Raw genomic sequence first — 25,876 nt, 5'->3', positions numbered from 1 at the left:
CACACACACACACAGCGTGAGAAAGAGAAAGAAAAAAACAATGGAACAATAGCTGACTTGGCCCAACCAAAGCTGATAAATTTCTCTTTCAAAGACACTTTTATTAACTTGTTTTTTCTTTAAAATTGCCTCTTTACTAAATAAATTATTATTATTATTATTATTATTATTATTATTATTATTTTGGTACTGGGGATTGCACCCAGAGGGGTGCTTTATCACTGAGCTACATCCCCAGCTCTTTTTATTTTATTTTTTATTTTTTTGTGGTGCTGGGGATTGAACCTAGGGCCTTATGCATGAAAGGCAAGCACTCTATCAACTGAGCTATATCCCCAGCCCTACTCTTTTTATTTATTTATTTATTTATTGAGACAGAGTCTCACTAAGTTGCTTAGTGCCTCACCTAATTGCTAAGGCTGGTCACGAACTTGCAATCCTCCTGTCTCAGCCTCCTGAGTTGCTGGGATTACTGGTGTGTACCAGCACACCTGGGGCCCTTACAGACAATATAAACTGGAGCAGTACGTACATATAACTAGCAGGGCACAGTGGCACATGTCTATAATCCCAGCAGCTTGGGAGCCCATGGCAGGAGGATGGCAAATTCAAGGTCAGTCTCAGCAATTTAGCTAGACACTGTCTCAAGATTAAAAATAGCTGGGCGCTGGCTGGGGTTGTAGCTCAGGGGTAAAGTGCTTGCCCAGCACCCATGAGTCATTGGGTTCGATCCTCAGCACCACATAAAAATAAATAAATAAAATAAAAGTGAGTGTTTTTTTTTGTTTTTTTTTTTTTAAAAAAAAAAAGGAGAGAAAAAAAAATAGCTGGGCACCATGGTGCACACCTGTAATCCCAGTGGCTCCAGAGGCTGAGGCAGGAGAAATGCGAATTCAAAGCTAGTCTCAGCAAATTAGAGAGGCACTTAACAAGTCAGCAAGACCCTGTCTCTAGGAGAATATAAAAAAAGGGCTGGGGGTGGTGCCTGGAGTTGTAGCTCAGTGGTAGAACATTTGCCTCGCAAGTATGAGGCACTGGGTTTGATCCTAGAACCACATAAAAACAAAGGCATTGAGTCCACATACAACTAAAAAAAAAGGCTCAGTGGTTAAGCAAACCTGGGTTCAATCCCTAGTAAAAAAAAAAAAAAAAGGAAATTAAAAAGACTGGTAAAGTGCCCTGGGTTCAATCCCCAGTGAAAGAAAGGAAGAAAACTAATAAGATACACTCTGTTTTCCATATACTTCATTCCTATTTCCCTATTTATGAATATATTTTCTCTGTCTCTGTGGCTTTGGTTTTTCCTAAAAACCTTAGCCTGTACAGCTGAGGTACAGTTGCCTCACTTACAGAAGTATTATTACCCTTCCTTGCTGGCAATATTCTGGAGTTCTTAATTGTCTTAGAATTGTGATATTATCTGATACTTCAGACTTCTTACCTAGAGTGAAAACTACTTTTAGCATCCCTTTCCCAACAGAGAAAAAACAAAAACAGCCTATTTGTCTCTTATTTCCCTGTGACCCAGCCAGGTGGCGTACTGCTTCCAGGCAGTAGAACATGTTTCCTTCTACTTCTTAGCTCTCTGAAGCTTATCTGAAGGCCAACATAACTGAGTAGATACCTGCTACAGAAGTTTCCTCTTTTCCTGCTAAGTATTGAGTACTGAAAATAAGAAAGAACTTGCTTTACCTCAAACCTCCAGCCTGCCCTCCCCACAGCAGCTATACCAAGACACTGGAACAGCTCTCCTGGGCTCCTGCCTTTAGGCATTTTTTTGCGGGGGGAGAGAGGGTACTGGGGCTGAACTCAGGGGCACTCAACCACTGAGCCACATCCCCAGCCCTATTTTGTATTTTATTTAGAGATAGGATCTCATTGAGTTGCTTAGTGCCTTGCTTTTGCTGAGGCTGGTTTTGAACTCATGATCCTCCTATCTCAGCTTCTGAACCACTGGGATTACAGGCGTGCACCACCATGTCAGGCTCAGGCATTTGTTGAATGTCACTTAACTCCAGTTGACCGTTGAGCATCCAGGCCTCTGCTCCCATGTCTTCCCTGCAACAGCTGCGGGAAGGCCTAGAGCATTCACGTGTGCAGGGGCTGGAGAGGGCTGAAGACGGTGACTTCCTTTGTTCAGACCCTTATTTCTTCTACCTGGTTATCTGGGCCAGAAGCCACTCTGTAGCCAGAGTAGCAATGTTGAGGGCTGTGGGTAGAAGTAGGGGTATGAAGAGAATTCTCCATGTGGGCTCCATCCAGAGGCAGGATCTATGGGAAGGTCCTGGAGTGCAGGTAGGAGCCACCATCTTCACTTCCACCAGGTGTTTATCTCTGTGGATGATCTGGAGCCCCCAGGGCCTCAGTGCCCCGAAGATTCCAGACCAAAGCCTGAGCAGGAGCCAGGAGTTGGGACTCCAGGCACAGCCATGGTGGAGCAGCAGCAGTCAGTGGAGTTTGATTCTCCTGACTCAGGGCTGCCGTCCTCCCACAATTACTCTGTGGCATCAGGCATCCTGTCCAGCCTAGATGAGGGCCAGAGTGTGGGCTTTGAAGAGGACGGTGGTGAAGAAGGCTCTGATGGGCCAGCACCTACAGGCCACACTTTGTCTGAGCCTCAGGATCCCAGCCAAGAAAAGGTTTCACAGGCCAGTGAGCTGGAGGCAGCCGGAGAGCTCACAGCTGTGTGTGCTGCGGCCTACACTGTACGTGAATGTTCTTTGGGCATCATTCTCAGCTGACCTCGGGCCCTCCCAGCACCCCAACACTTGAGGACAGGTTGCAGGGTGGAGGGCAGGGTGCCATAACTGTCTGGAAGGGAGCATTGAGCCCAACTCAGTGCATCCCTAGGGACTCTATTCTCAGAGCTCCCTGGGTTCCCTGTTTGACTGCATTTCTTTGGGCACCATATTGTATCCCCAACCTGGGAGGGACTGGTCAGCCTCAACCCTGAGAGCTGACTACTCTTCCAGATAGAATTATTGGACACCGTGGCCTTAAATCTACACCGCATAGACAAGGACGTGCAGAGATGTGACCGGAACTACTGGTATTTCACAACCCCCAACCTCGAGCGGCTCAGAGACATCATGTGCAGGTGCCATTATGGGACAGGGCAGTGGGGTGGGGACCTCCAGTTGTGCTGAGTATTTCTCCTCTCCTGATCTGCACTGGGGTCACACTGGGCCCTCTATTTGGAACACCCCCTGCAATGCCCCTTACCCTACCCCTCTGCATTCCCAGAGGTCCTTGAGGTCCCTACTTTGGCCATACTTCTTCAGGAAGCTTTACCTGTCTTTGTTCCCCTGCCCCACATGCCAAGTTGTGATGGCTTTTTGTCTCTTTTCCTAAGTACCTCAGGAACAGGGGCCAAGGGCAGTTCCCCACTGTCTCCCACACAGAAAGTGATTCACAGTCATGGAAAGTCTGTCTTATGGCTGGTCTAGGGGCCAACTCCCTAGGGACCCCACAAGGGAGGGAAGGATGGGGCACAGCCACAGTGATCACCCCTGGCATTTCAGCTATGTGTGGGAGCACCTGGACGTGGGCTATGTGCAGGGCATGTGTGATCTGCTGGCACCTCTCCTGGTTATTCTTGACAATGGTGAGAAATGGGGTATGTGAGTCCTCCAAATGAAGTTGGGTTTGGGCTAACAAACTGGAGAAAGGAAAAGATGGCTAGATCTGGGAGGGGGGAATGTCAGCCTGCATGTTTTCTGGGTGTACTGCCCTGCTGCCTCCACATCTCTCCTCAGATCAGCTGGCCTACAGCTGCTTCAGTCACCTCATGAGGAGGATGAGCCTGAACTTCCCCAATGGGGGCGCCATGGACACTCACTTTGCCAACATGCGCTCCCTCATCCAGGTGAGGTCTGTAGCCACCCGTGGGCCTGTGACTAGGCAGTGCTGGGCTAGTCTGTCAGCCAAAGGGAAATCAGAAGCATTGCAGAAATGTTTTTTAGATAGAAGCTTAACTTCTTTTGTTTTCAAAACCATTGTTGTCCATATTACAAACTGGGGAGGACTCAAGGTGTGTGCATGCTTGTAAGTTCTGGTGAGTAGTATGGTTGATGGTAAAATCAAACACCCAGACACTATAATCCCAAAATAATACAGCCCAGAGAAGACAGTGGGGCAACCCCCACTAAGGAGACCTCAGGGGAAGAGGGTGAGGATGGGCTGGCACAGCACAACAGAGAGGCTGAAGACTGGGGCTGGGAGCCCAGGCCTCCCTGGGTAGGTATAGCAGAGAGACAGCATGGGATCAGTCTCCCTCTTCTCCTGTGAGATCCTGGACTCTGAGCTGTTTGAGCTGATGCATCAGAATGGAGACTACACCCACTTCTACTTCTGTTACCGCTGGTTCCTGCTGGATTTTAAGAGAGGTAAGAAGCGGGTTGGATCGTTGGGCTGGAGTCAGGGGCAGTGGGAGATTGATCTTCCCCAAGTCAATGGTCTTCTAACTCTACTTTGGCACCACATGGGGAGCTTTGAGAAACTACCAGGGCCCCTTCCCTGGCCCAGCCCCAGACTATTGAGGCTGGCTGGGTATGTGTGGGTTTTGGTTTTGTCTCTGGGGATCACCCAAGGCCTTGTGCATGCCAAGCAGGCTTTCCTCTGCTGAGCCACACTCCAGCTCAGCATATATGATTTTATAAGTACACAAAGTGATTCTACAACATAGTCGGGGTTTACAGTCACCCTCCTAAAAGGTGATGGTTTTCAAAGCTTTTTTTCAAACCAAATCTTCCTGAGCATCAAAGGTAAAGTTGCCCTGAAATGAAGTGCTGATGTGGAGTCTGCAGGAACCCAGTGTGCCTTGGGCCGTTCTTGAACCCTGTAGTGTGTATTGCAGAGAATCCCAGGACTTTGGCTGTGGAGCTCTGACTCCCACCTGGCTCCATCTAGGGGCCTGTGGGCAGTCAGGCTTTGCCTTAGCCCCAGCCCTATGCCTGATGAGCACCAGCCCTTTTCTGTTCCTAGAGCTGCTGTATGAGGATGTGTTTGCTGTGTGGGAGGTGATCTGGGCAGCCAGGCACATCTCATCCGAGCATTTTGTGCTGTTCATCGCCCTGGCCCTGGTGGAGGCCTACCGAGAGATCATCCGTGACAACAACATGGACTTCACTGACATCATCAAGTTCTTCAATGGTATGAACTGGCCCAGTCATCCTGGCTAACCGCAGCAGGGGCGTGGGGGCCTCCACTCCTGTCCTGGGCAAAGTTGGAGGGTTCTCAAGAATACCAGGGTCCTTTCCCCATAGGCAGGAAGTCAAGAGCCCAGCAGGTGGAAAGGGTATTCCACCACAGGGCTCTTCCCAGCCTATACCTCCTCTCCAGGGCTCCCCACAATTATCTATGTTTCCCCTAGAGCGGGCTGAGCATCATGATGCCCAGGAGATCCTGCGGATTGCCCGGGACCTCGTCCACAAGGTGCAGATGCTCATAGAGAACAAATGAGGGCTGTAGCCAGGGGCTGCATGGAGAGCCTGGGCACCAGGCCCCCGGGCTCCAGCAGGGAGAGGTGCAGGGGCATTACAGCCGATTGCTCCAACCCCCAGCTGTCCCTGCCTGCACAGCTGTGTTCCTAACAAAGTGATTGTGAGCCTGGATCCGACTCCAGGCTGTGCTGGCTCTGCAGGGCTAGTCAGCGCCAGGCTACCCTCAGATCAGGGATGAGATGGGAGGGGTTGGCCTCACAGAGCAGCTGCCTTGGGGCACACCTACTCTGTTCTCCTCTTAAACAACCAGGAATATCTCCACTGCCACCTGCAGCCTCAGCCTGGACTGTCCCCCAATGCCTCTCTTGAATCAACCTGGGGCCCTCTAGAGCTAGCAGGGACTATATAGTGGCCTGGGCCCCTCCTGTCAAGAGTTGCAGGGGACAATGGGGCTCTGTGTGTTCTCTCTCCTGATAGCCCCTTTGCAGTCCCAGTTGGGGCAGCTAGAACAGCTGCCTTTTAGGGCATGTGTCCTGGAGACAAGAGACCTAAGCTGCCTTCCAGGCCCTCTCCTAAGATTCTGGGGCAGTCAGATGTGGGTCCTGGGTGGGAGAAACCCACCTTAGCAGCACTGCCACCACTTCTGGCCACCTGAGGTGAACTCAAGTGCTCTCCCTACTGTACAGGTCACCTATGTGTGTCTGTACAGTGTCACTCTTACCTCCCTGTCCTTTCTTTATGTATTAGATATATCCCTGAAAATGTGGAAGTAACATTCTTGTTAGTTGGATGATCTGGAGCACAGTTGGATCACTAGCTCTCCAGAGGAACCCCAGGTGATTTTATACAGAGGCAGTCCTGTCACAGCTTCTTCTCAGGGACAGTCCTGAGCTTAGGAGCAGCTTGTTGCCTGTCCCAGGAATCTGCCTGTCCCTGGGGCTAAGGGATGTGGGGGATGCTTGGTGAAAAGCAAGGCCCACTCTGATTTCCACAGGCTTCTCAGGATGCTGAGAGGCCTAGGGACCCAGAAGTCCCTGAGAGGAGCTGCACTTGCAGGGGTGCCAGGAAGGGTGTGGCTCCTGACCTGAGACTTAGGCATGCTGCTTGCTCTGTCAACCCCACAGCCCCTTCCACTCAGCTCATGCTAGGCCTTGTCCTGGAGAACATATCTGGGTTTGGGGCCTACCCAAAAGTCACCAAGGTATGCAGACATCCCACATTTGGGAATCATGAGAAAGAGCCCAGCAGCTATTCCGCAACCAGCCCAGCCTTCCCAGCCCACCCCTGTCCTGGGCACTGCACGGCCTGTTTGGGGGCCAGCCCACCCCGTTGCCCACCCGTCTGTGAGTCCTTGGCCTCCACCAAGCATGGTGGCCATTGTGTGCCTGCCTTAGTGACTCAGTGGTTTTGTGGAGAGCGGAGTATATACGTTTTTGGCTCAGAAACTATACTCTTCAGTGTAACCAACCAATAAATACAGCATTTGGCAACACTTGAGGCTCTGAGGACTGCCTGTGGGACTGACACCAGACACTAATGATGCATTGGGAATTCTGTATGCTCTATGATTGAAAAAGTAAAGGGGGCCACTGCTGCATGAGCTGGTCAGGAAGTTGGAGGTAATGGTCAGACCTAAGTACTTGGCTAGCTGGAGGGCCTCACTTCAGAGTCACGGTCCCATCTCAGGTTGACCAGTGACCTCTCCAACCCCTTGCCCCCAGCTGCCTGCCCTCCTGACATGCTGCACTGAGGAGCTGGAGCCGACTGGGAATCACAAGAGCATCCTAGTCCCTCCCTCCTGCCCTTGTGACACTTTGAGATACCTGGGTCAGGATGGGCCCTGGAGGGAGTGGCAGGAGGGCCCAGATCCTACTGAGATACAGAAAGGGCCTGGCTGTATTAACAGGTCCTGGCTATAATTACAGGTCACCTCTTCTCCTGCCCTTCCCCTAACCCAGAGTACTGTGGGTCACATCATCAAGTGGTGCCGGGCAGAGGGCTCAAGTCACTTATATTGTTTTCTAGGTATAGAGGACACTGGCTTGATGGTTTTTAGGGCCTGTTGCTAACTCATTCAGCTAAATATCCCAGCCCATGACTCTAGCAGGCTGGTCCCAGCTATTAGAAAACATGCCAGAGATGCCCAGAAAAAGAAACCAGTTGACACAGAGCCAGGTGTGGTGGCGCACACCTGTAATTCCAGGGACTCAGGAGGCTGAGGTAGGAATATCATAAGTTTGAGGATAGCCTCAGCAATTTAGTAAGACCCTCTCTCAAAATAAAAAGAATGGGTTGGGGCTGTAGCCCAGTGGCAGAGCACTTGCCTAACATGCGTGAGGCACTAGGTTCGATCCTCGGCACCATATAAAAATAAAATAAATAAAATAAAGGCATTCTGGCCATCTACAACTACAAAAAATAAGCATTAAAAATAAATAAATAAAAAGAACCGAGGATGTCTGTCAGTGGTAGGACATCCCTGGGTTCAATACCCAGTACCACAAAAACAGTTGACATGGGCATTTCTGGGGTCAGGGGACTTGATAAGCTCCTCAGGGAAACACTCCCCACCCCCAGCTAGCTCCATAGTCTGGAATCAGAATTCTTTTTTTTTTTTTTTAATTTTTAATTTATTCTTTAGTTTTCAGTGGACACAACATCTTTGTTTGTATGTGGTGCTGAGGATCGAACCTTGGCCCTATGCATGCCAGGCGAGCACACTACCGCTTGAGCCACATCCCCAGCCCCTGGAATCAATTCTTTCTGCTGTGACCACTTGAAATGAATCCACCAAAAGACTGAGTAAAGTAGCCTGGGAGTGGCTTGGCTCCTTTCCTCCCATCTTGCCTACTCCTTTCACCCAGACTGCTGGCTGGGCTTCTGGCACTAGAAGGAATTACAAGCAAAATGATAGTTCTTCTGGGCATGGTGTCTCACACTTGTAATCTCTGGGACTCTGAGGCAGGGTGATGGCAAGTTCAAGGCCAGCCTTAGCAATTTAGCAAGGTCCTGAGCAACTTGGTGAGTCCTTTTCTCAAAATAAAAACTAAAAGGGCTAGGGACGTAACATGCCACTGGGTTAAATACAATAAGTAAATAAATGTCTGAAGCACAGTGGGCTCTAAAAACACCATCATGGGACATTCCTCAGAAAGTGAGTCCTCCTCTCCTACAGAGCAAGAGCTCGTAAATGAAACAACTGGATTCATAATATTTTTTCATTGTCCATTAATTACCCTGACCACAGGCCTGTCTCTGCAGGCTCCTGCTATTTTCTGAGTACAGGAGGGCTGGGAACTGCTGCCTGTTTCCACCCTCAGATGATCCTAGGTCATCATTTCCAGGACAGAGTCTTTGTGTTCCCAGTCAGTGCCAGGACTGAGTGAGCACTCATGAAGGTTAATCCTTACCCAAGTCCCTCCCAGAAGTAGCACTTGGTTGGCCAATGACGGTGACCCAACTCTTCCTCAAGCTACCAGCAGAGGGAGCCCACATCTCACAAGTGAAAAAGGCTGACATGTTTGTGGTGATGGGGACTGGGTTTCTTGGTACTGGGGACCAATCTCAGGAGCACTTTGCCACTGGGCTACATTCCTAGTTTTTTTTTTTTTATTTTAATTTTCAGACAGGGTTTCACTAAGTTATTGCGGATATCTCTGAATTGCTGAGGTTGGCCTTGAACTTGTCATCTCCTACCTCAGATTCCTGAGTTGCTGGAATTACAGGCATGTGCCACCTTACCATGATGGAGGCTTTTCTTGATATTGGCCCTTTTCCTTCAGAGAGCAGGACTTCTACACATTTGTGGCCCCCATAAGGGTAAACCCTCCACCACACCCATCCCAGAAGAGCAGCAGTCAGTTCCCCCTGCTGGCACTGGAAAAAGGGGCCTGGTATACACCCAGGCCCAACTGACTGCTCCCTGACCTCAAGTCACTACCACCACTTGCTACTGTCAGCCTGCCAAATGGCGAGCTGGGGAGAAAAGATGTAGCTATAGGGACTTTGGTTTTCTAGGATAACTGGGTACAGGACCCCCTTGGCCCCAATGTCCAACCTCTTCCCCTGCCTATTCCCTTCCCTGAAAGGACAGCTTTATGGATTCCCCAGAGGAGTTGTCATGACTACAACCCCAAAGCCTATGCACCCAGATCCCAGGGCAGTCCTCTCTGCCTTCCTAGTAATCCCCTGGCAGGCCCTGCCTGTAGCTCCCACAATGTCCCAGACAACTGTGTGACCTCAAAAAGTCACTCAGCCACCTCAAACCTGTTTCCTTATCTGCCCAAATGGGCTAGCTCTTGGCTTATTTACTCTACTGGGTTGTTAGAAGATGAAACAAGATAATGTTTGCAAAAATGATTTAAGGAAGTATAAAGCTTTGCAAAAATATTAGTAAGACCAGAACTACAGCCTTGGAGCTCAGAGCACAGGGATCAGAATGGAGAGATCCCAATTCTTTCTCTAATATTGTCCATTTGTGTCCCCCAAATATCCCAGGGTAAGGTCCTTGCTGGATCTCTTTCCCCACAGGCCCATTTCCTTTTGCAATAAAATGACCCAGATGCTGCAAGTTGGCAGCTCCAATCTCAGGTTTCAGTGCAGGTTTATTTCAGTTTTATGTTTTACTCCAGGCAAGTGCTTATTACATGGATAGTATTCATGTCTCAATACCTAAAGTCTTGGAGCATGAACAGCCACTAGAATACAATTCAATAGTAAAAATACAATATGTACAAAATTAGGGTTTTTGTAGTTTTTTGTTTTTTCCCACACAGCAGATGTATCCAAACACATAAAAATCTCTACAGTCTGGGGTTGCTACAGTTTATATTTCAGGAAACGGAGACACAGTGACCGAGTCCTCACTGTAAACAAGGGCCACCTCTTTGGGGTTTGGGGGTGGGACCCTGGGATGGGGGGGAGAAGCAGTTGTTCCCAGAAAGCAGGGGTTATGGGGACCCAACTACCCTCCAGGCATTTGCTGCCTTTCTTTGGCCCCCCAAAGAACCATCCTCCCCCTCTCCCCGAGGTAAAGACTCCCAGCCAGTGAGCCACTCTGAACATCATCAAAAGGTAAAACACGCATGAGAGGTAAGATGTGTGTGTATGTGTGTGTCCCAGGCTGGAAGGGCTAGGGAGGGAAGGGCCAGGCGGTCCCACAGGGTGAGGACAGATGTGGTCCTAACAGTTCAGAAGGGAGATGCCCAAGGAAGGGCTGGGAGGTGGCTGTCCACTTGGACACACGGCATCACAGCGTTCACAAACAACAAAACAACAGCAACAACACCCATTGTCACCAATCTGGACATAGTCATTCGGCACTAGATTTGGAGGCCCCCACTGCTGGGGGATTGGGGAAGGGCAGGTAGATGATGAGGTATTTGTGCAGGCCCAAGGGCAACTGGCCAACACAAGTTTGAACTCTGGAACTGGCCTCAGGATGTTGGGAGAGGTGAGCATGGGGATGGGTGAGGGTGGGGGTGTCACCAAAGTGCTCTGAATGTGCAGGCACCAACCTGTTCTTCCCACTGTCACAATAACAGTAAAGCCTGTAGCTCCCACACACCCCCCCCCCCTGGAGCTAGGGTGTCAGTATGGAGGTGGCTTCAGGGGCAGGGGGGAAGCCAGCCTGTGGGGCAGGATTGCTGAGTTTGGGTAGGATGAGTACCACAGTCCTCCCACAGGTCCCAGTGGGGACCTGGTCCTAGGCCATCCACCTTCCCCACCCCAGGAGTCAAATGAAAATAAGGAAAGTCCCCTGGGAGGGCTCTAGGACCACGAAGGAACTGGAAGGATTCTTAGAGCATCTAAGAAGTCTTTATTTCCAGGGAGAATCTATTCAAGACCTTTGCTGGCTGCCTCAGTGCCAGCAGGCAGGGCACTTCCAAGGGTCCTAAGCTCTCCCTTCCTGGTTCTCCTGCCTGCCCAGCACCCCATCAATGCAAACTTCACACCTAGGGACACTCACTTCTTCCCCCCTCCCCCCATCAACCAAAAGGCCATCAGTGAGTGTCCAGTGGGGAGCTGAATGTGCACACGTGCATGTAACTGAGTGTGTCTGACACAAGGCCACTTATAATAATAAATATCCACATAAAAAGAAGCCAAAGCAGTTGGTAGAGATAGGGAACTTGGCAACCCCTAGCACAGAACCCTTTGCTTCACCCTGCCCCAGGCTCAGTCCTCCTCTTGACTCAACTAAGGCCCTTTCCTCAGAGGAAGGTGGTGGTGCGTTGCAGGGGACCCTCAAAACCACCCATTAGAAAGGGGGAAGAGGGAACACAAATATGATGGAGCAAAAGCAGCAGCTCCCGAGGAGTCAATAACCCTTGGCTCTGGCCTGGTTACCTTCTCTAATGTTTAAGTCCCCAGGGCCTGTTTGGGGCAAGGTTCAGGGTTTTGGCCATGCCCCTGGATTTGAACTTCCTAATGCCTCAACACTGTGGCTTCTAAGCTCCTAGAACCAAGACCAGCTGCTGGTCCATGTCTCCCAAGCTGGAGGAGGAGGCCCCAAATCCACAGGTGCCCAGGCACCCCCATCCCCTGGGAAAGTGCCCCACAGAGCAGAAATTAAAGAGCCAGGAGTGAATGGTAGACAGTACCTTGGGCTGCTTTCTGAAGTCAAAGGTCAAACCAAGGATGGGGATAGAGGGCCAGAGTAGCTCTCCTCTCAGGCCAGGCCTGGGAGGCTGCAAGGATAAGGGAAGACGGCAGGAAAGAGAAGCCCCACCTTCTCCAGCCAAACCTCAGCCTGTCCTCCAGAGGCTAAGAGCCCAGTGGCAGGGGTTGAAAAGCTTGGCAACAGCTTGGGTTTTGTTTATTGTTGGTAGAAAATCGTTTTAAATAGTTTCTACTGTAACAAATCATAGTGACCCCAACCACATCAAAGAGCTCCAGGCCAGGGCACCCACAAGTTCAGGCACAATTCCAGACCAGCCACTGCCTAGGATCTGACACCTATACTCAGAATAGGACCCCTCACCACCTGTCCCCAGCTTTCTGGGCCAAGTGGCTTCAGTCCTGCTTCCCCATTTCCCTCTAAAGGCCTGGGAGGAAAACACTGAGGCTGGGAGTGAGGGCCCAGGTGCTCAGCCACCCCACCAGAGAGAGCAATAGCAGCAGCAGTACAAAGTGGGCAGGGTAGGGAGAAGCCAGAAAACACGATGTCACATCGTGCTCATCTTGGGGACAGCAGGAGTGGCAATGGAACTGGCACTAGGCCCAATGGGCGTCACATCCACTAGCGTGTCCTCATCAGTCATCAAGTCCCAATGCAGTGGGGTAACTCCCTGCCCTGTACCCAACTCCATGGGGGGCCCTCCCTTCCTTGGCTCAGAGTCTTTGCACCCCCTTCCCCTAGGAGGCCTGGGGGTGTGTGGGTGGGGTGGGCCTGGCTGGAATGTGTGGAGCTGGTGGGTGGGAGAGTGGGGGACATGTCCCCCCCCCGCCCCCACTGGGGGGCCTGAGTGGCCTCATCCTTAAGCCAGCTTTAGTGTGCTGACCGGGAAGGAGGGCATGGTGACCATGGTCACAGGGTTGAGCACTGTCTGGCCCACCAGCTGGGGGTGGTGCACCACCTGGGCCCCCACGGCTGGCTTTGCCATGACTGTAGCTGGGGGCCCCAGTCCAGCTGTGCCATTCACTTGCTGGTGCGAGAGGGTGTGGGCGATGTGGCTCACTGCCACTGGCTGGCTCACTGCCACAGGCTGTGGGTACAAGGGCAGCTGGGAGCCAAGGTGGGCCACATGGTTGAGGGTGGCAGGGTGCACTGTGATGTGGCCAATGGGAGGTGTGGCAGGTGCCAGCTGCACAGCAGGGCTGGGGGCAGAGGGGGCAATGTGGGCAATGTGCTTGCCGCCCGGCCCCTGTAGAACATGGTTCACAGTCTGGATGACTGAGGCATGGGTGGTAGCCGTGTGGGCAATGACCGTGGAGCCGCCCCCAGCAGTGGCCACCAGATGGGCTGGGGCTGGTACCAGTGTCTGGGCAGGGGTGGCCGGTGGGGGAGGAGGGGCAGGCAGAGGGGTCTTCTGTTGTGGCGGCTGCTGCTGCTGCACAGGGAGGTGGGCAGGAGACAGGGCCACTGGATGGGGGTGGGGGTGAGGGTGAGGGTGGGGAGGCAGAGGCGCGGAGGCAGTGCTGGGGGGTGGGAGGGTGGACTTCAGCAGCTCCGGCTGGGGACGATGGCTCATTTTAGGTGGGCCCAGGCCTGCCCGGTCCTCCTCCATATCCTCGTCTATGTTGTCCTCACCCTCTGTGGGGAAGAGGGCAGGGAGCATGTCAGAACAGTGTGGGAAACAAGTGGTAGGAGGTATTAACACCCAAGGGAGTTTGGGGAAATAACAAGGCTAGGGCAGGGGGCATCTTTTCTACCAGGCCAAAATTTGGCCAGGGGAGCTGGGGACAACATTTGAGCATGGTGGGAACAGTGCAGGGGCCAGGGCTCACCAGAGGCTGTTGATGTGGAGGCCTGGTCATCCTCAGGCTGGCCTGTCTGCCGGAGCACACGGTCGATCTCCAGCACATCCATCCACTGGCTCAGCTCGTGCTTGAGTTCTGCCAGTCGCTGTTGCGTGGCAATCTTTTCCCGTGCCAGTCGCTCCATCTCGTGTTCATACTCCTTTTCCTTCCTCTTCAGGGACTGAGGGACAGGGCAAGGGACAGCAGGGAACCCTGAGCAGTAGCCATGGGGCTTATGGTATCTTAAAACCTCTCTCCACATCAGCTGGCCAACAGGAACAAGTCTGCAATGACCAGGGAGCCCAGGAAGATCGAAGTTGTTGGAGACCATGCCTGACTCCTACTCCGCGGCTCTGTCCAACAAGGCCCAGCATCCCAGGCAGAGGGCTCTTGGGCAGGTGCTAGTGAAGTGAAGTGAGCACAGGTCCGACAGCTCTCACCCAAGCAGCGGGGGGCCCTTCCTCACCCTCCACTTGACTCGGCCCTGAGGGGCTTCACTGCCTCTTGCCCCATTTTCCCTCCTTGCAGCCTTTCTACTTCCAGGGTCACACCCAAGGCCCCCATCACCATTTGTCCCACTCTGCTCAGTCACTGATGCCACAAGCTACCCTCCTTACAACCCATTTTCAAAGACCCCAAACAATCCTGAAATTCTCTCCACCCCATCATTCACTCATCCCCTTGGTAAATTTGATATCCTTGGAATAAGACCCACTTATTTTGTGACAGCATCCCCTCCCCATGACCTGCCTCCATCTCCTCCTGAGCAGTTTTGGGATCTACATCTCCCTTCTGACCTCCTAGCTACTCCTCACAGTGCCCACCTGTGCTGCCTCAAGACAAGGCTGTTACACTCTGTCCCCACCCAGTACCCTGCCTATAGCTCTCCAGACTCCACAGGCTGCTGGAACCCCAAGTCCTGAAATGTGCCCCATGGCTGACAAGAAATGCTCCCGGGGAACTTGATAGCAGCCCCTGACTCTGCTAAGCACCCCTACAGAAGCTTCTGTTCTTCTCCACAGGTTCCAGGTCAGTCCTTCCCCACCATGCTGATGTGTTACCCACTTTCCTGAGGGGTTCCCTTATCCATGGCACCATCTCCCTCTCCTCCAGGTCCTGATGACCTCCTAACTCTCAGGTGCTGACCTTTCACACTAGGCATCACTCCCCTATCATAAGCATCTCCAGTTTCCCTGTGCACAGGCTTATTAGCATCTCCAAAAGGACAGCTCATATCCTTCTCAGCTCCTGTCTACGTCAGTCTTTCCTGAGCATCCATGATTCTTAACACTTCATTAACTCAATTCTTCTGTCTCTCAGGCTTCCTTGTTAGCAGCCTCTGCTTACCTACGCATGTCATGACCACTGTGTCCACCAGACAAGGCAGATAGATGCTCCTTTCCATGCTGCCTCCCGAGTCCCTTTCTCCATCTGTTCCTGAGCACCTAGCTTCCGAGGTTTGCCAGTCACATCCAGGTACGGAGCGCACAAACCAAACTGAACAGCTTGTCTTAGTCTGAACCTTCCAATCCCCAGTCTTATTCTGCTCCAAGACTACACCTGAGTCCCCACCTCCTCCACTGTTCTTCCCCAGCCCAAGGCCTCACCTGACATCCCCTGCCTCAGAGCCCTTCTCAGCACCTATAACACACAGCTGAACGTTAATTGGGAGACTTGTCAGATGGGACTTTGAGTCAGACACTGGCTTGTAAGACTACCCAATATTTCATGCGCTTATGTTTTGTCTTTCCACCTCTACGCACACGTCAAGCGAAGGTAAGAACGGTTCTGACCCTACCAGTGACCAGGAAGTTACAAAGGGTGTATTCTCAGCCCCAGGGAAGGATCTGTGAGCCTGCTGCCCTGCTTTCCAGTGAGCACTTCAGTTCCCACCTCTGTTCTTTCTCTCCCCTTTATGGCAGGGAGAATCACAGGAGTACAGCAGTCTCAAGCCTCCCTTGCTTGCATTCCCTTGAGGCAGTTCTGCAGTTTTGCAGAATCTTTTTCCTGACTTGGCATAGCAATGCCTTCAATCCCACCCACCTGCTAGACCCAACTTCCCCACACTCCTCCTGCAGCCCCAAACTTCTACCTCAACAGTGAGAAATGCCTCAAACCACTAGTGCCTCCAACAAATACCCAGATAGAGCCATCCTCTATATTGGCCTTGACACCCCAGTCCCTGATCACAAAGACCCCCCCCCTCCATCATCCTGGCACTGAGTAAAACCTTCCTCTCCCCATGTATCTGCTAGAAAGAACAGGAAAACACCTTCCCTCCCCCTACACACACACACACCCATGTGTGGCTTCTCACCTGGCTCTGCCCCTGAGGGCTGGACAGGACATCAGATGAGGCAACATCGACAGGCCCTTGGTGACTCAGCCCTCACTTGAACCTGGTGGCTGGGGGCTGGAAGCGTCATCCTGAACTCTACCCACTTGCAGGGAGGCTAGACTTCTGGGTCAGGGAGAGAGAGTGTCAGGGGCCAAAACCTCTTCTCATCTAGTCCAGTTCCCCACAGGCCTACAGGTCCCTGCAAAGTTTCCCCATGATCTAATGTTAGTCCACACTACTTCATTTTTTGTTTTCTGTGGTGTTGGGATGGAATCCAGGGCCTCGCACATGCTGTGCTCTACTCACTGAACTACACCCCAGCTCATAACACTTTGTTGTAAACTCACTTCCTTTCTGTGACTACCTGGACACACATTCCCCCTCTTCCTTCTGTGTCCACGCCTATGGTCTTCTCCAAATCCTTTACCACCTCCAAGTAACACTGGGGACCAGTTAAGGACTACACCTTCCTATAGCCTCCTGCTCTCCACATGTCACCAGAGCACTCCGTCCACTTGGCTCTTTTAATTCCTCCAGGACCAACTTTCCACTCTCATCTACTTCCTGCAGTCCATGTCTCTGCGGGACAACCCTCCTGACCATCTTTCACTTCCAAAAATGCATCCTCCTCCCTCCTGCTGGGGAAACTGTGGCCTGTTCTGGGTTCTTTGTCCTCTACTTTGCCACATTCACCCCAACTTATCCTGCAGGTCCTTTCTTCAGGGATGACCTCTGTAACTTCCCAGATTCTGACAACCCTGTCCCTACTGTATCCTCATGGCACAGTTCTGTGTTCATGTGTTTACAATCTGCCACAAGATCAAACCTTCCAGGACAGAAACCCACCCTTTCTTCTTGGCTCTCCACTGCATCCTTAGAAGCAGACTCAGGGCCTAGCTAAAAGTACTTGAAGGAAAAAATAAATGAGTGTCCTTGAGGGTTTCCACAAACTTGTGAGTTTTCTGCTGTTTCTGCCTCCATTACAACACCCAGACAAGCATTTATGGTAAGCCTGAGGTACCACCCACTTCCTACTCAGCCCAAGTCTGATACTAACTAGCTTTATTTTACAGCCTCCACTGAGTCTTTCCGAATTTTTTTTCAAATCCATATTTGGGTCCCCCCCCCCAAGTATGCACCTATAGAGAAATTCGCCATTTTATCCTTGTTATTTCTCAATAACTACTGAATTCACAGTACCACGACTTATTTGCCTGAACAATCTCAATCCTCCTAATATCTCTGGGGCACTATTACTTTTACCTACTTAGAACTGCCATGCAGGAAAAAAAAGTGATATTCATAGGAAATGTCACTGCGTGTCTACAAGGATTTGCTAAGATCACATGGCTAAGAACGAATAAATTATATCTAAGCCAGAAATCTGCAAAAATATCCCGGAAAGAAGCTATTCTGCCTCTAATAGCCTCTGCGCGCTCGGCAGGGGGGGGGGGCTCCCAGGCCACAAGCAAAGCCCCGCCCCTCCTGGAGCACGCGCGCACCCATGCGGACTGGCTTTGCTGCGTCACTCCCAGCCTGCCGCACCCTCCCTCGGCGCGCCTAGGAGTCCCAGCCCCGAAGCCTACCCAGCCAATCCGTGATCTCGCTCCCAGCTGCCGGGAAGCGGCTTGAATGCGCGCCAGTCCCTCCCCTTGCCGGTAGGGCGGGCGGAAAGGCGCGCGTTTGCCGGAGACTTGGAAGGACTAACAGGCGCAGCGGCGAACCGCGCCTCCGCCCCCACCTCCAGCAAGTCAAGCTCCAGTTACTTCAGGGCTGTGACCCGGCTCTCCAAACCAAGGTTGGGCTGTGGCATCCTGCCAATCCCTCTTGGCCACCCTTCCCACTGGGGCTCTGACGCCGTCTAGCCTCCAAAACCTTCCCAAATAGGCCGACAGGAAGACCCCGGGGCTCATCCCCACCCCCAGGTCCCGCGCAGCAGGGAGTCTTAAGTCCCTCCCATTCCCCCAACGGCTCCTGGACTGCGCGGCAGCCGAGCGTGGCCGCCAGGCCCAACCCCCATGATTTCCTTAGCACGCGGAAACCCTCGCCGGTTTCCAGGGAAACCGAAACTCCAGGCCGTCATGGCAACTGTCTTATCTGGCAGCACCCCCCACTACCGCAGAACGGAGTCCTGGCCCAAAGGGAGGGAACACATAGCCAGGAAGGCACCCTGAGAAAAACAACAAACCCTTTTCTCAACGGAGACGGATAAAAACGTGACTTAATTTTTTAAGATTCTGAAACCCCGGGGGCTGTTGGCTACCCAGTAAAACCGCCGCATTCTCTAACTCCCAAATGCGGGTCATGGGATATCATTGCGCACACCAAAAGGGTCTTCATCTTGTGAAAAAATGCGGGGGCTTCACTGGAGCGACGCAGTGTTGGCGGAGACCACGCCCAGGTGTCCCCCTCTTCCCTTCCCCCGCCACTAAAGATAGTCGGATTTCCGCCCAGGGGCTCCGAGCCGGGAGACGCCGGGCCTGATCCGAGTCCTCCTCACCCACGGTGCGCTAACTGGCACAAAGCGAGGGGTGGACACAGGGACACTGGGCGAGTTTGCGGAGCGCATCTCATCAACTCTGGGCCGCTGGGGTTGCACGGACGCCCCGCAGGGGGGAGGGGCGGGCCGGGGAGTGGAGCATTTTGGCCCTCCCGCGCAGGCGCGCCCTTCTGCCCGCCCCCTCCGGGCTGGGAGCCCCGCTGACGTCAGCCGGGCCATGTGCTCGGCGCCCGCGTGGAGGCGGGCGGGGGAGCCCGCAAGCGCGGGAGAGCGGGGCGGGGCCGAAGGAGGAAGGGAGGGCTGCGGAGCCGGGAGGAAGCTGGCGCTGCGGCCGTCGCGGCACCGCCCGGCCCTGCTTCCCTCCCCCATACCTGGATGTACCGCAGCGCGGTTCGCAGCACGCTCAGATTCGAGGTCTTCTTGTCGTCCACGTTAGGGATGTTGCGCTTCAGGGTCTCAAAGCATTCCTTCAGATGGGCCCTCCTGGGGAGAGGGAGCAAGCTCTGGTCAGCCAGCACCAGAGGGGGAGGAACAGGGGCTGGGGGCAGAGAAGGAAAGCCCAAGGGGAGCTTTGAGTCACCGAAAATAGGTGAGTCCAGGGGCAGGCAGGGTGGGTCCAAAGTCACACACGCACGCATACACACCTGTTTTTCTCCAATTTGTTGTGGACTTCTCTGGTTCCGATCCTGAAACCCAGATAGACAGGAGGCTCAGGGAGGAGGGCCTGATTAGGCTGCCTTCCTGATCCCCGCCGCCAAACCCCAAATGACACCGTTTTTTTTGTCCCCAACATTCTCTCTGGAAGTATAAAACAGCAGTGGAAGGTGTTCACCCTGTGCTGAGCTGTGTCCACCTCCTGAAAGGCACATCTACGCTCATCCTGCTGATCTGACAAGAGAAACAGCTTAATTATGGCAAGGGTCTTTTGGGTGGAGATCTCTGGCCTGCTTCAAACCCACAATCTTTGTAACCCCTTCATCCCACCTGTCCAACTGAGGGGACATAAGGGCTCCTAGGACTCAGAGAAGCAGCCAGTTGAGCCAGACCCTACCCAAGAAGCCCATAATTCAGTATTCTGTGAAAAGACCTAGAAATGCCTCCTAACCTTGGAGGGAGTCAGAGGACACAGAAGTCTGAGGACAAAAGAGGGCAATGGCCATATATCCATTCCAGGATACAGATAGGTACAATAATGTGTTCAAATACAGGAGGTGCTTCTAAGTTAGACAGGATATGCCTGGAAAGGCTCCTTCAGTTAAGGTACCTTACACAGCCCATAGGGTGGACAGTTCTCCTGTCCAACCCACCAGCCCCAAGTCTGCCACAGTTCACTCACCCCCCAGGCCTCTTCTTCTGTTCACTGGATTTGACTTCTTCAGCTGGTGCCAACTTCAGGGTCCCAAGTGCAGGTGGGGGTGGCTGTTGGGGGGCTAGCTGAGGCTGGACTCCAGGGTGTGGTGCTATGGTCAGGATGGGTGTAGGGAGGGGTTGCAAAGGCTTGGGGCTGCCAGTGGGTGCAATAGTGGTCTTCGGGTCTGGCAGGAGGGGAGCAGGGGTGGGCACCTGTGGCCTGGTAGGAAGTGGGGCAGGCTCCTTAATGCTGAGTCCAGGGGTGCTGACCAGGGCTGGCTGACGAGGTACCAGGGGCAGAGGCTGGGCTGCAGGAGGCAGCGGTGGGGGTGGGGGCAGTGGCTGGGGGGAGTTGGTCACTACAGGAATAGGAATGACAGTCAACGGGGTGGGGGTAGCAAGTGGTGGTGGGGGTGCTGGTGGGGGTGCTGGTGGGGATAGGGGGAGGGGTGGTGCCTCGATGCGGGGTTCCTCCACAGGCAGGGCATGTGCCAGCCTGGCCAGGCTACTGGCCTTCTTCTGCTCCTGTTCCTGCTCCCGCTCCAAGCGAAGGCGCTCCTGCTCCTCTACACAGAGAAAACAATGGGTGGTGGTGGAGTTTCCTCAGCAGAGCCAAAGGTCCTGGGTCCCCACTTCTGTCTGCCAACCCTAAGCCATCCTCTGACTCTATCCCACTCTGGTCAGTGAGCCCTGCCTACCACACATACCCAACCATTCCAGACAGGGATTTAGCCAAGTGTTGGGGACACATCAGTGAACAAAAGAAAGCAGGCCTAGTCCATGCCACTGGAGCTCACAGCCTGGGGCAGGGAGTGGAATGACAAGTGACAGGATGTCAGGTCAGAATGGGGGGAAGGATAGGAGATGAGAAGAGGCAGAGCTGGAGTGGAGAGAAAGGATGCTGTGGACCTGGCAAGCTGGGTTTACAGGTGATGAGCAGGAAGGGTCAAGAGCAACAGGGCTGAGAGCCCAGAGAGAGAGATGAGGAGGTCACAGAGCTGGGCAGAGACCAGGCCACAAAAGACTGCTCAGGGTACTACAGAAGAATGGAGGAGGACACTGATAGATCACAGCTTCTATGGAAGGCTTTCCACAATAGTTCTCCAGCATCTTCTAGAATGCAGACAGGATCTTTATATCACAGATGTGATAAATGACCTCAGAGCAGCAAAGTGTTTGTTGAGGGTCACCCAGCAAGTCTCCTGACACTTGGCTGGATGTCCTGTACTTCCAGTACTTGCTGTATCAACACAAGCTCAGCAGGTGTCTTCTCACATACACTCACCTCCTTCCATCCTCACAAGAGCCCCAAGTCACAGAGCAGGGATATCATCTTCACCTCACAAGGAAATGGCCCAGAACTCCCAGGCTAGGTCAAGGCCTCTGTTTTCCTCAGGGACCATTCAGCAAAAACACTTGCACCTTCTTGTGCTAGGACTCATTTCTCTCAAATCCCCCCTGTCCCTAGCAGCAGAAGCACAAGCTAGAAAGAGGTAGGCAGGATGGTCTAGCAGGTCCCCAGACCTTTGTGCTGGAAGCCCAGCAGGAAGGTGAGGATTCTAGAGAGCTGGCTGACCAGGGTAAGGGGAGAGGTCCTCTCCTGATCCACAGCCCTCTCTTATCTGCCCCCTGTCCAGTCCTCTCTCAGGTCCCACCATTAAGTTCCCTGGATACAGAGCTGGGCCACCTCCAAGCCAGGGAGAGGCTGGACAATCAGCCCTCTCCTTCCCCCAGTGCTGACTAAGGCAGCTGACAGCACTGGATACGCCCCAAACACACAAGCCACCCCATGTGATGTAGGGTGGGGGCTAAGTCCTCCCTAGGGAGGAGGGAAGCACCCCCCCAAGTCCAGCTTGCTCAGGAGTCCCAGAAAACCTGAGGATCCGGGGCCATTTGGCCAATCAACTCCAGGGTGAGCCACGCCTGTCCTAGCCCCTCCCAGGGTGGGGAAGAAGCAAAGGAGGAAGTATAGAGGAAGTGCTCAGAGGGAAGTGCTCATGGTTTCCCAGCAGTCAGAGTTCAGGGCTGCCAGTTCATGGCCCTCTTCCTATCTCTCCTGCCCTTCAGAAAGGAGAGCTGCCAGGCTGGGGCAGGCCTGCTCCAATAAGGAAAGGCCTTGCTCTCCCTGGCCTCTCCCAGCCAGCACTGGCTTATGTTACTGCCCCAGAGAAAACCAGCTTGCTGTGGTCCAGCTTCTTACAAACCACACTGGCAAGGAAACCTGCAGAGTTCCAGACACAGAACTGCTCTTAGGCCCAGCCTGGGACACCCCAGTATGCTCCCTGCAAAACAAGCCCTCAAGCTCTGGGCATAACACCACCTCCACTCCTTTGACTGATAGAACTTTCTTAGGCCTTGAGACAAGCTGATACTACTGGGAGGGACAGCACCCCAAGGTCCAAGAACAGGTGTCCTAGGAACCCAGATTGAATGGAAAATGCATATTATTTTTTTGAGGTGCTGATGACGGAACCCAGGGCCTTTCTCATGTAAGGCAAGTGCTGTATCTCTGAGCTACCCTTGAAACTTCATATTTTAAAGCAAGTCCAAAGCTTACCTAGGAGATAGCAACTTCCTTTTCCCCTTCCTTCTCTCTGCATCCCCCAGAGCCAAGCAGGTGTGCCTCACAGGTGCCAGGAAAGACCCAGGAGAATGGCAAAGCTCTATCACACCTGGACCAGCATATTTCTTGACTAGAGTGAAGAATAGGGCTGCCCCAGGCCAGAGCAGCCCATTAGAGCTTCCTACCCTTTTTCCTCAGTTCTAATTCATTTCCCACCCAGCAGTACACTACTGGTTTCTGGGACCTCCTTCAGGAGTAATCTGTGTTTAGGCTCTTTAGAAGAATGTTCTGCTATACCCACAAGTACAACCCCCTCCCCTTATTCATGCACATGCATACTCAAGCACATTCCCTTGGCTCTACCTAGATACTGCCCCCAAAGAATTTAGTGTGATCCTCTGATGTAATACAGAGGAGACAGTTCTAGCCCACATGGTGCTGCCTGCCACCTTCCCAACCTACTGTGGCCCAGAGACTCAGTAGGCATAGTGCTAAGTGGATCCAAACTGGGTGGGCTCAAATGTGCTCAGCCATTGTCCTTATATACATGCTACCAGAGAGCTCTGCACATATGGCAGGCCCAAGACAGGATATGGTCAGCAACTTCTAGACACTCCAGTCAGCTTCCTGGGAAGAATCCAGTCCAAGTCACCTCCATGAATGCTGGGAAAGACAAGGCCAGGCCCTACTAAAGAGCACCAGGATGGCTTTGCCCTTTCCTCACTCATTTCTCACACTTGACTCATGTGCATATACATCCTCAGGTTCATCATGGGAACAAACTGTCTGGTCTAGGCCAGGAAACCTGCCCTGGAGGTTGAAAGTGGGGAGCGGACAAGAGGATCTCTGTTCAAAGCTGGTCATCAGGTTCACATCTCACCCTTTTCTCGCTCTCTTCCTACTCCAGGTCAGAGGACAGAACCTCAAGAAGAAAATGAATGTTTGATCATAAACACATGAGTTCTTTGAGTAGATTTAGCTTTCCAGCACTCACCCATCCCCAAGTCCTCCTGATCCAGTACCAAGAAGCTGTGACCCAGCAGCTAAACTTGGCTTGCCCCTATTTCTCACTACTTGGGGGGGGGGGAGCAGGCCTTTGCAACATCTTAGAAAAATCTGCTTTTTAGCATTCTTTTGTAAGAGCTGCATACATCATCCTCTTCCATTTTAATGATCAGCTCTGGAGTGATTTAACTGGGCAAGGATGGGAGGGCTGACAGTGGGGTCTTTTCCCTTTCCCCAAATGGCTGGGCATCCTGCAGGTAAGGCAAGGGTGAAATGAAGCTTCCCTGGGGAGATAGTAGAGTCAATGTGGTTCACCTCTAGCAGTGCCTGATACACAGTGGGGACATGTTGGCACTCTTGAATTGCATGTATTAATGGTGGCACAATCATCCCCCCACTCCTGGGACCACACTTAGGACATTTTGGGTCACTACTAGCACTGTCCATTACCTGACCCTGCTCTGGACCCCAAAGACAAGGGGGAGGGGCATGTGAGCAGATGTCCTAGCCCATCAGTTCTGCAAGGTCCAAGTATCTGTGTGTCGAATATTTCCAGTGACTCTTGACCTTGAGAGGCTAGTCGGTCCCTCAGAGCCTACGGACCCGCAGCTCCTCCACCCCATGGCCGCTGCCATTCCCCCTGCCCACCACTGAAACAGCAGCAGCGGCAGCACAAGCTGCAGGGAGGCAAGTGCGCGCGCGCGTTTGCACACACACACACACACATACACACACCACACTACTACCTCCTGCATGACTCATCATTGAAGCAACAATAGGCAGAGAAAAAGGAAAGAAGGGCAAAGCACTCTCTCCGCCACAACCAACCGGGCCGAAGGGTTCTGAGAGGGCACAGAAGTCCCAGGGAACTGCACACATACAGTTCTCAGACTGAGCCCCTCGCAGAATTCCTGAAAGCAGTGGTCTTTCTCCTCGCCTTTATTTCTGCAGCACCCTGAAGCTACAGACCACCACTAAAGGGCGCGTGAGGATAGGACCATAAAATCCTCATCTTTTCTATCGAGGGAACGACAAAGTTTGCCCCTTCTCAGTTTGGCTCATTCCAGAGTATGGCGAGGGGATGTTGCGAGGAGGACCTAATGAGAACGTTTTGGGGCTTAGTGGGAAGATGTGCGCCCTGAGCTCTAAGTGTCTTGTTGTCCTGCAGTCTGAGGGTTTCTTTCGCCTTGGGATCAAAAAAGAAGGCTGGGGAGAAAAAGGAGAGAGCGGCGCAGCTCCTCCTTCCAAGGGCAAACGCTCTCCCAGGGAGATGCCCAGCGGTCAGGACCCGGGCCCAACCGACACAGGGCCCCTAGCGGGCCCCGCCCAGGCCCCGCCCCCGGCCTAGCGCGAGGCTGCTAGGAGGGGCTGGGCCGCGCCATCCCCAGCGGGAGTGTCCCCCGTGCACGTGGTCGGGGGCGGGGCCCGTCCACGTCACCACCCGGTGTAACCAACGGGCTTGGAACGCAGGCACACGCAACATTCCAGTCTAGAGCGGGTTTGGAACGCGCAGACACGCCACATTCCACACCTGCTAAAGTCCGGTGGGGCTAGGGGGGCCCGGGGACAGCCCCCAGCGACCCGCAGGCCATTTCGCAGACACCCAATCAGCCCGGCTCTTACCCAAACCCCTGACGCGCAACCCAGCCCAGCTCTCGGAGGCGGGGTCAGCGGGGCTGGCCAGGATCATAAGACACGCGATGTCATTTCATTCTGCAAAGGCCGCCTCCGCCCCAAGCAGCGCGTAGATCTGCCGGGAGCGCCCCCCGCACCCTCCCGCCGGGGCCAGGGAAGCCGGAGAGCTGCACGGCGTAGAGTAATCCCCTCCCCCAGCCCGTTACACACACGCCCACTTGTGTGCTGTACACACTCCCGTGTACACGTCCGTTCATCCTCTCCCGAAGCTCCGATCACACATCCCCCATGCACACACGCACGCACACGCAGGTCTGCCACCCCCACGCAACACCATTCCTCACCCTACCCCCCCACCCGGCTCACACATCCTCAGCGCTAAGAAGGGCACAGCCGGCCACCACCGCGAAAGGATCCCCCCACACATTGAAGGTGCACTGGGGTGCCAAGCAGTTGAGGTGGCGGCCGCAGAAGCCGGGTCCCTCGCTGCATGTTAATGAATTCATTAATTATTTTCACTGCCCACATCACTCTTCCCAGGCGGCGGCTCTTGCGGGGAGCCGTGTGCTGCTCGACTTCTCAGG

General features: G+C 53.2%; 2 protein-coding genes across 7 annotated transcripts in view; one reads left to right on the top strand and one right to left on the bottom strand.

Annotated features, from left to right (window-relative positions):
* Sgsm2 (small G protein signaling modulator 2) overlaps positions 1–6,933 on the top strand; it is a 40,205-nt gene extending 33,272 nt beyond the window's left edge. For 4 of the 6 annotated variants that reach the window (XM_048792942.1, XM_048792945.1, XM_015500984.2 and 1 more), the window contains 7 exons: positions 2,325–2,705; positions 2,973–3,097; positions 3,522–3,604; positions 3,756–3,865; positions 4,289–4,385; positions 4,984–5,151; positions 5,372–6,933. In XM_048792942.1, coding sequence (XP_048648899.1) covers positions 2,325–2,705; positions 2,973–3,097; positions 3,522–3,604; positions 3,756–3,865; positions 4,289–4,385; positions 4,984–5,151; positions 5,372–5,460 — 1,053 coding nt within the window. In that variant the 3' untranslated portion in view covers positions 5,461–6,933. The remainder of the gene's footprint in view (positions 1–2,324; positions 2,706–2,972; positions 3,098–3,521; positions 3,605–3,755; positions 3,866–4,288; positions 4,386–4,983; positions 5,152–5,371) is intronic. The other 2 variants (XM_048792931.1, XM_048792934.1) reach the window with 2 other exon arrangements.
* A 3,094-nt stretch (positions 6,934–10,027) lies between these two features.
* On the bottom strand, positions 10,028–25,623 carry Mnt (MAX network transcriptional repressor). Its single transcript, XM_048792883.1, has 6 exons — positions 21,375–25,623; positions 20,076–20,655; positions 19,384–19,425; positions 19,111–19,222; positions 13,890–14,082; positions 10,028–13,695 (listed from the first exon to the last, which is right to left on the bottom strand). The coding sequence occupies exons 1-6, from the start codon at positions 21,382–21,384 to the stop codon at positions 12,920–12,922; spliced, it is 1,713 nt and encodes a 570-aa protein (XP_048648840.1). The 5' UTR covers positions 21,385–25,623; the 3' UTR covers positions 10,028–12,919.
* Between the last annotated feature and the right edge of the window lie 253 nt (positions 25,624–25,876).

This window comes from Marmota marmota, unplaced genomic scaffold (assembly GCF_001458135.2).
Source record: "Marmota marmota marmota unplaced genomic scaffold, marMar, whole genome shotgun sequence".
Classification (NCBI taxonomy): domain Eukaryota; kingdom Metazoa; phylum Chordata; class Mammalia; order Rodentia; family Sciuridae; genus Marmota; species Marmota marmota.
The sequence above is the reverse complement of the archived record's forward strand: the minus strand, read 5'-3'. Positions and strand labels throughout refer to the sequence as shown.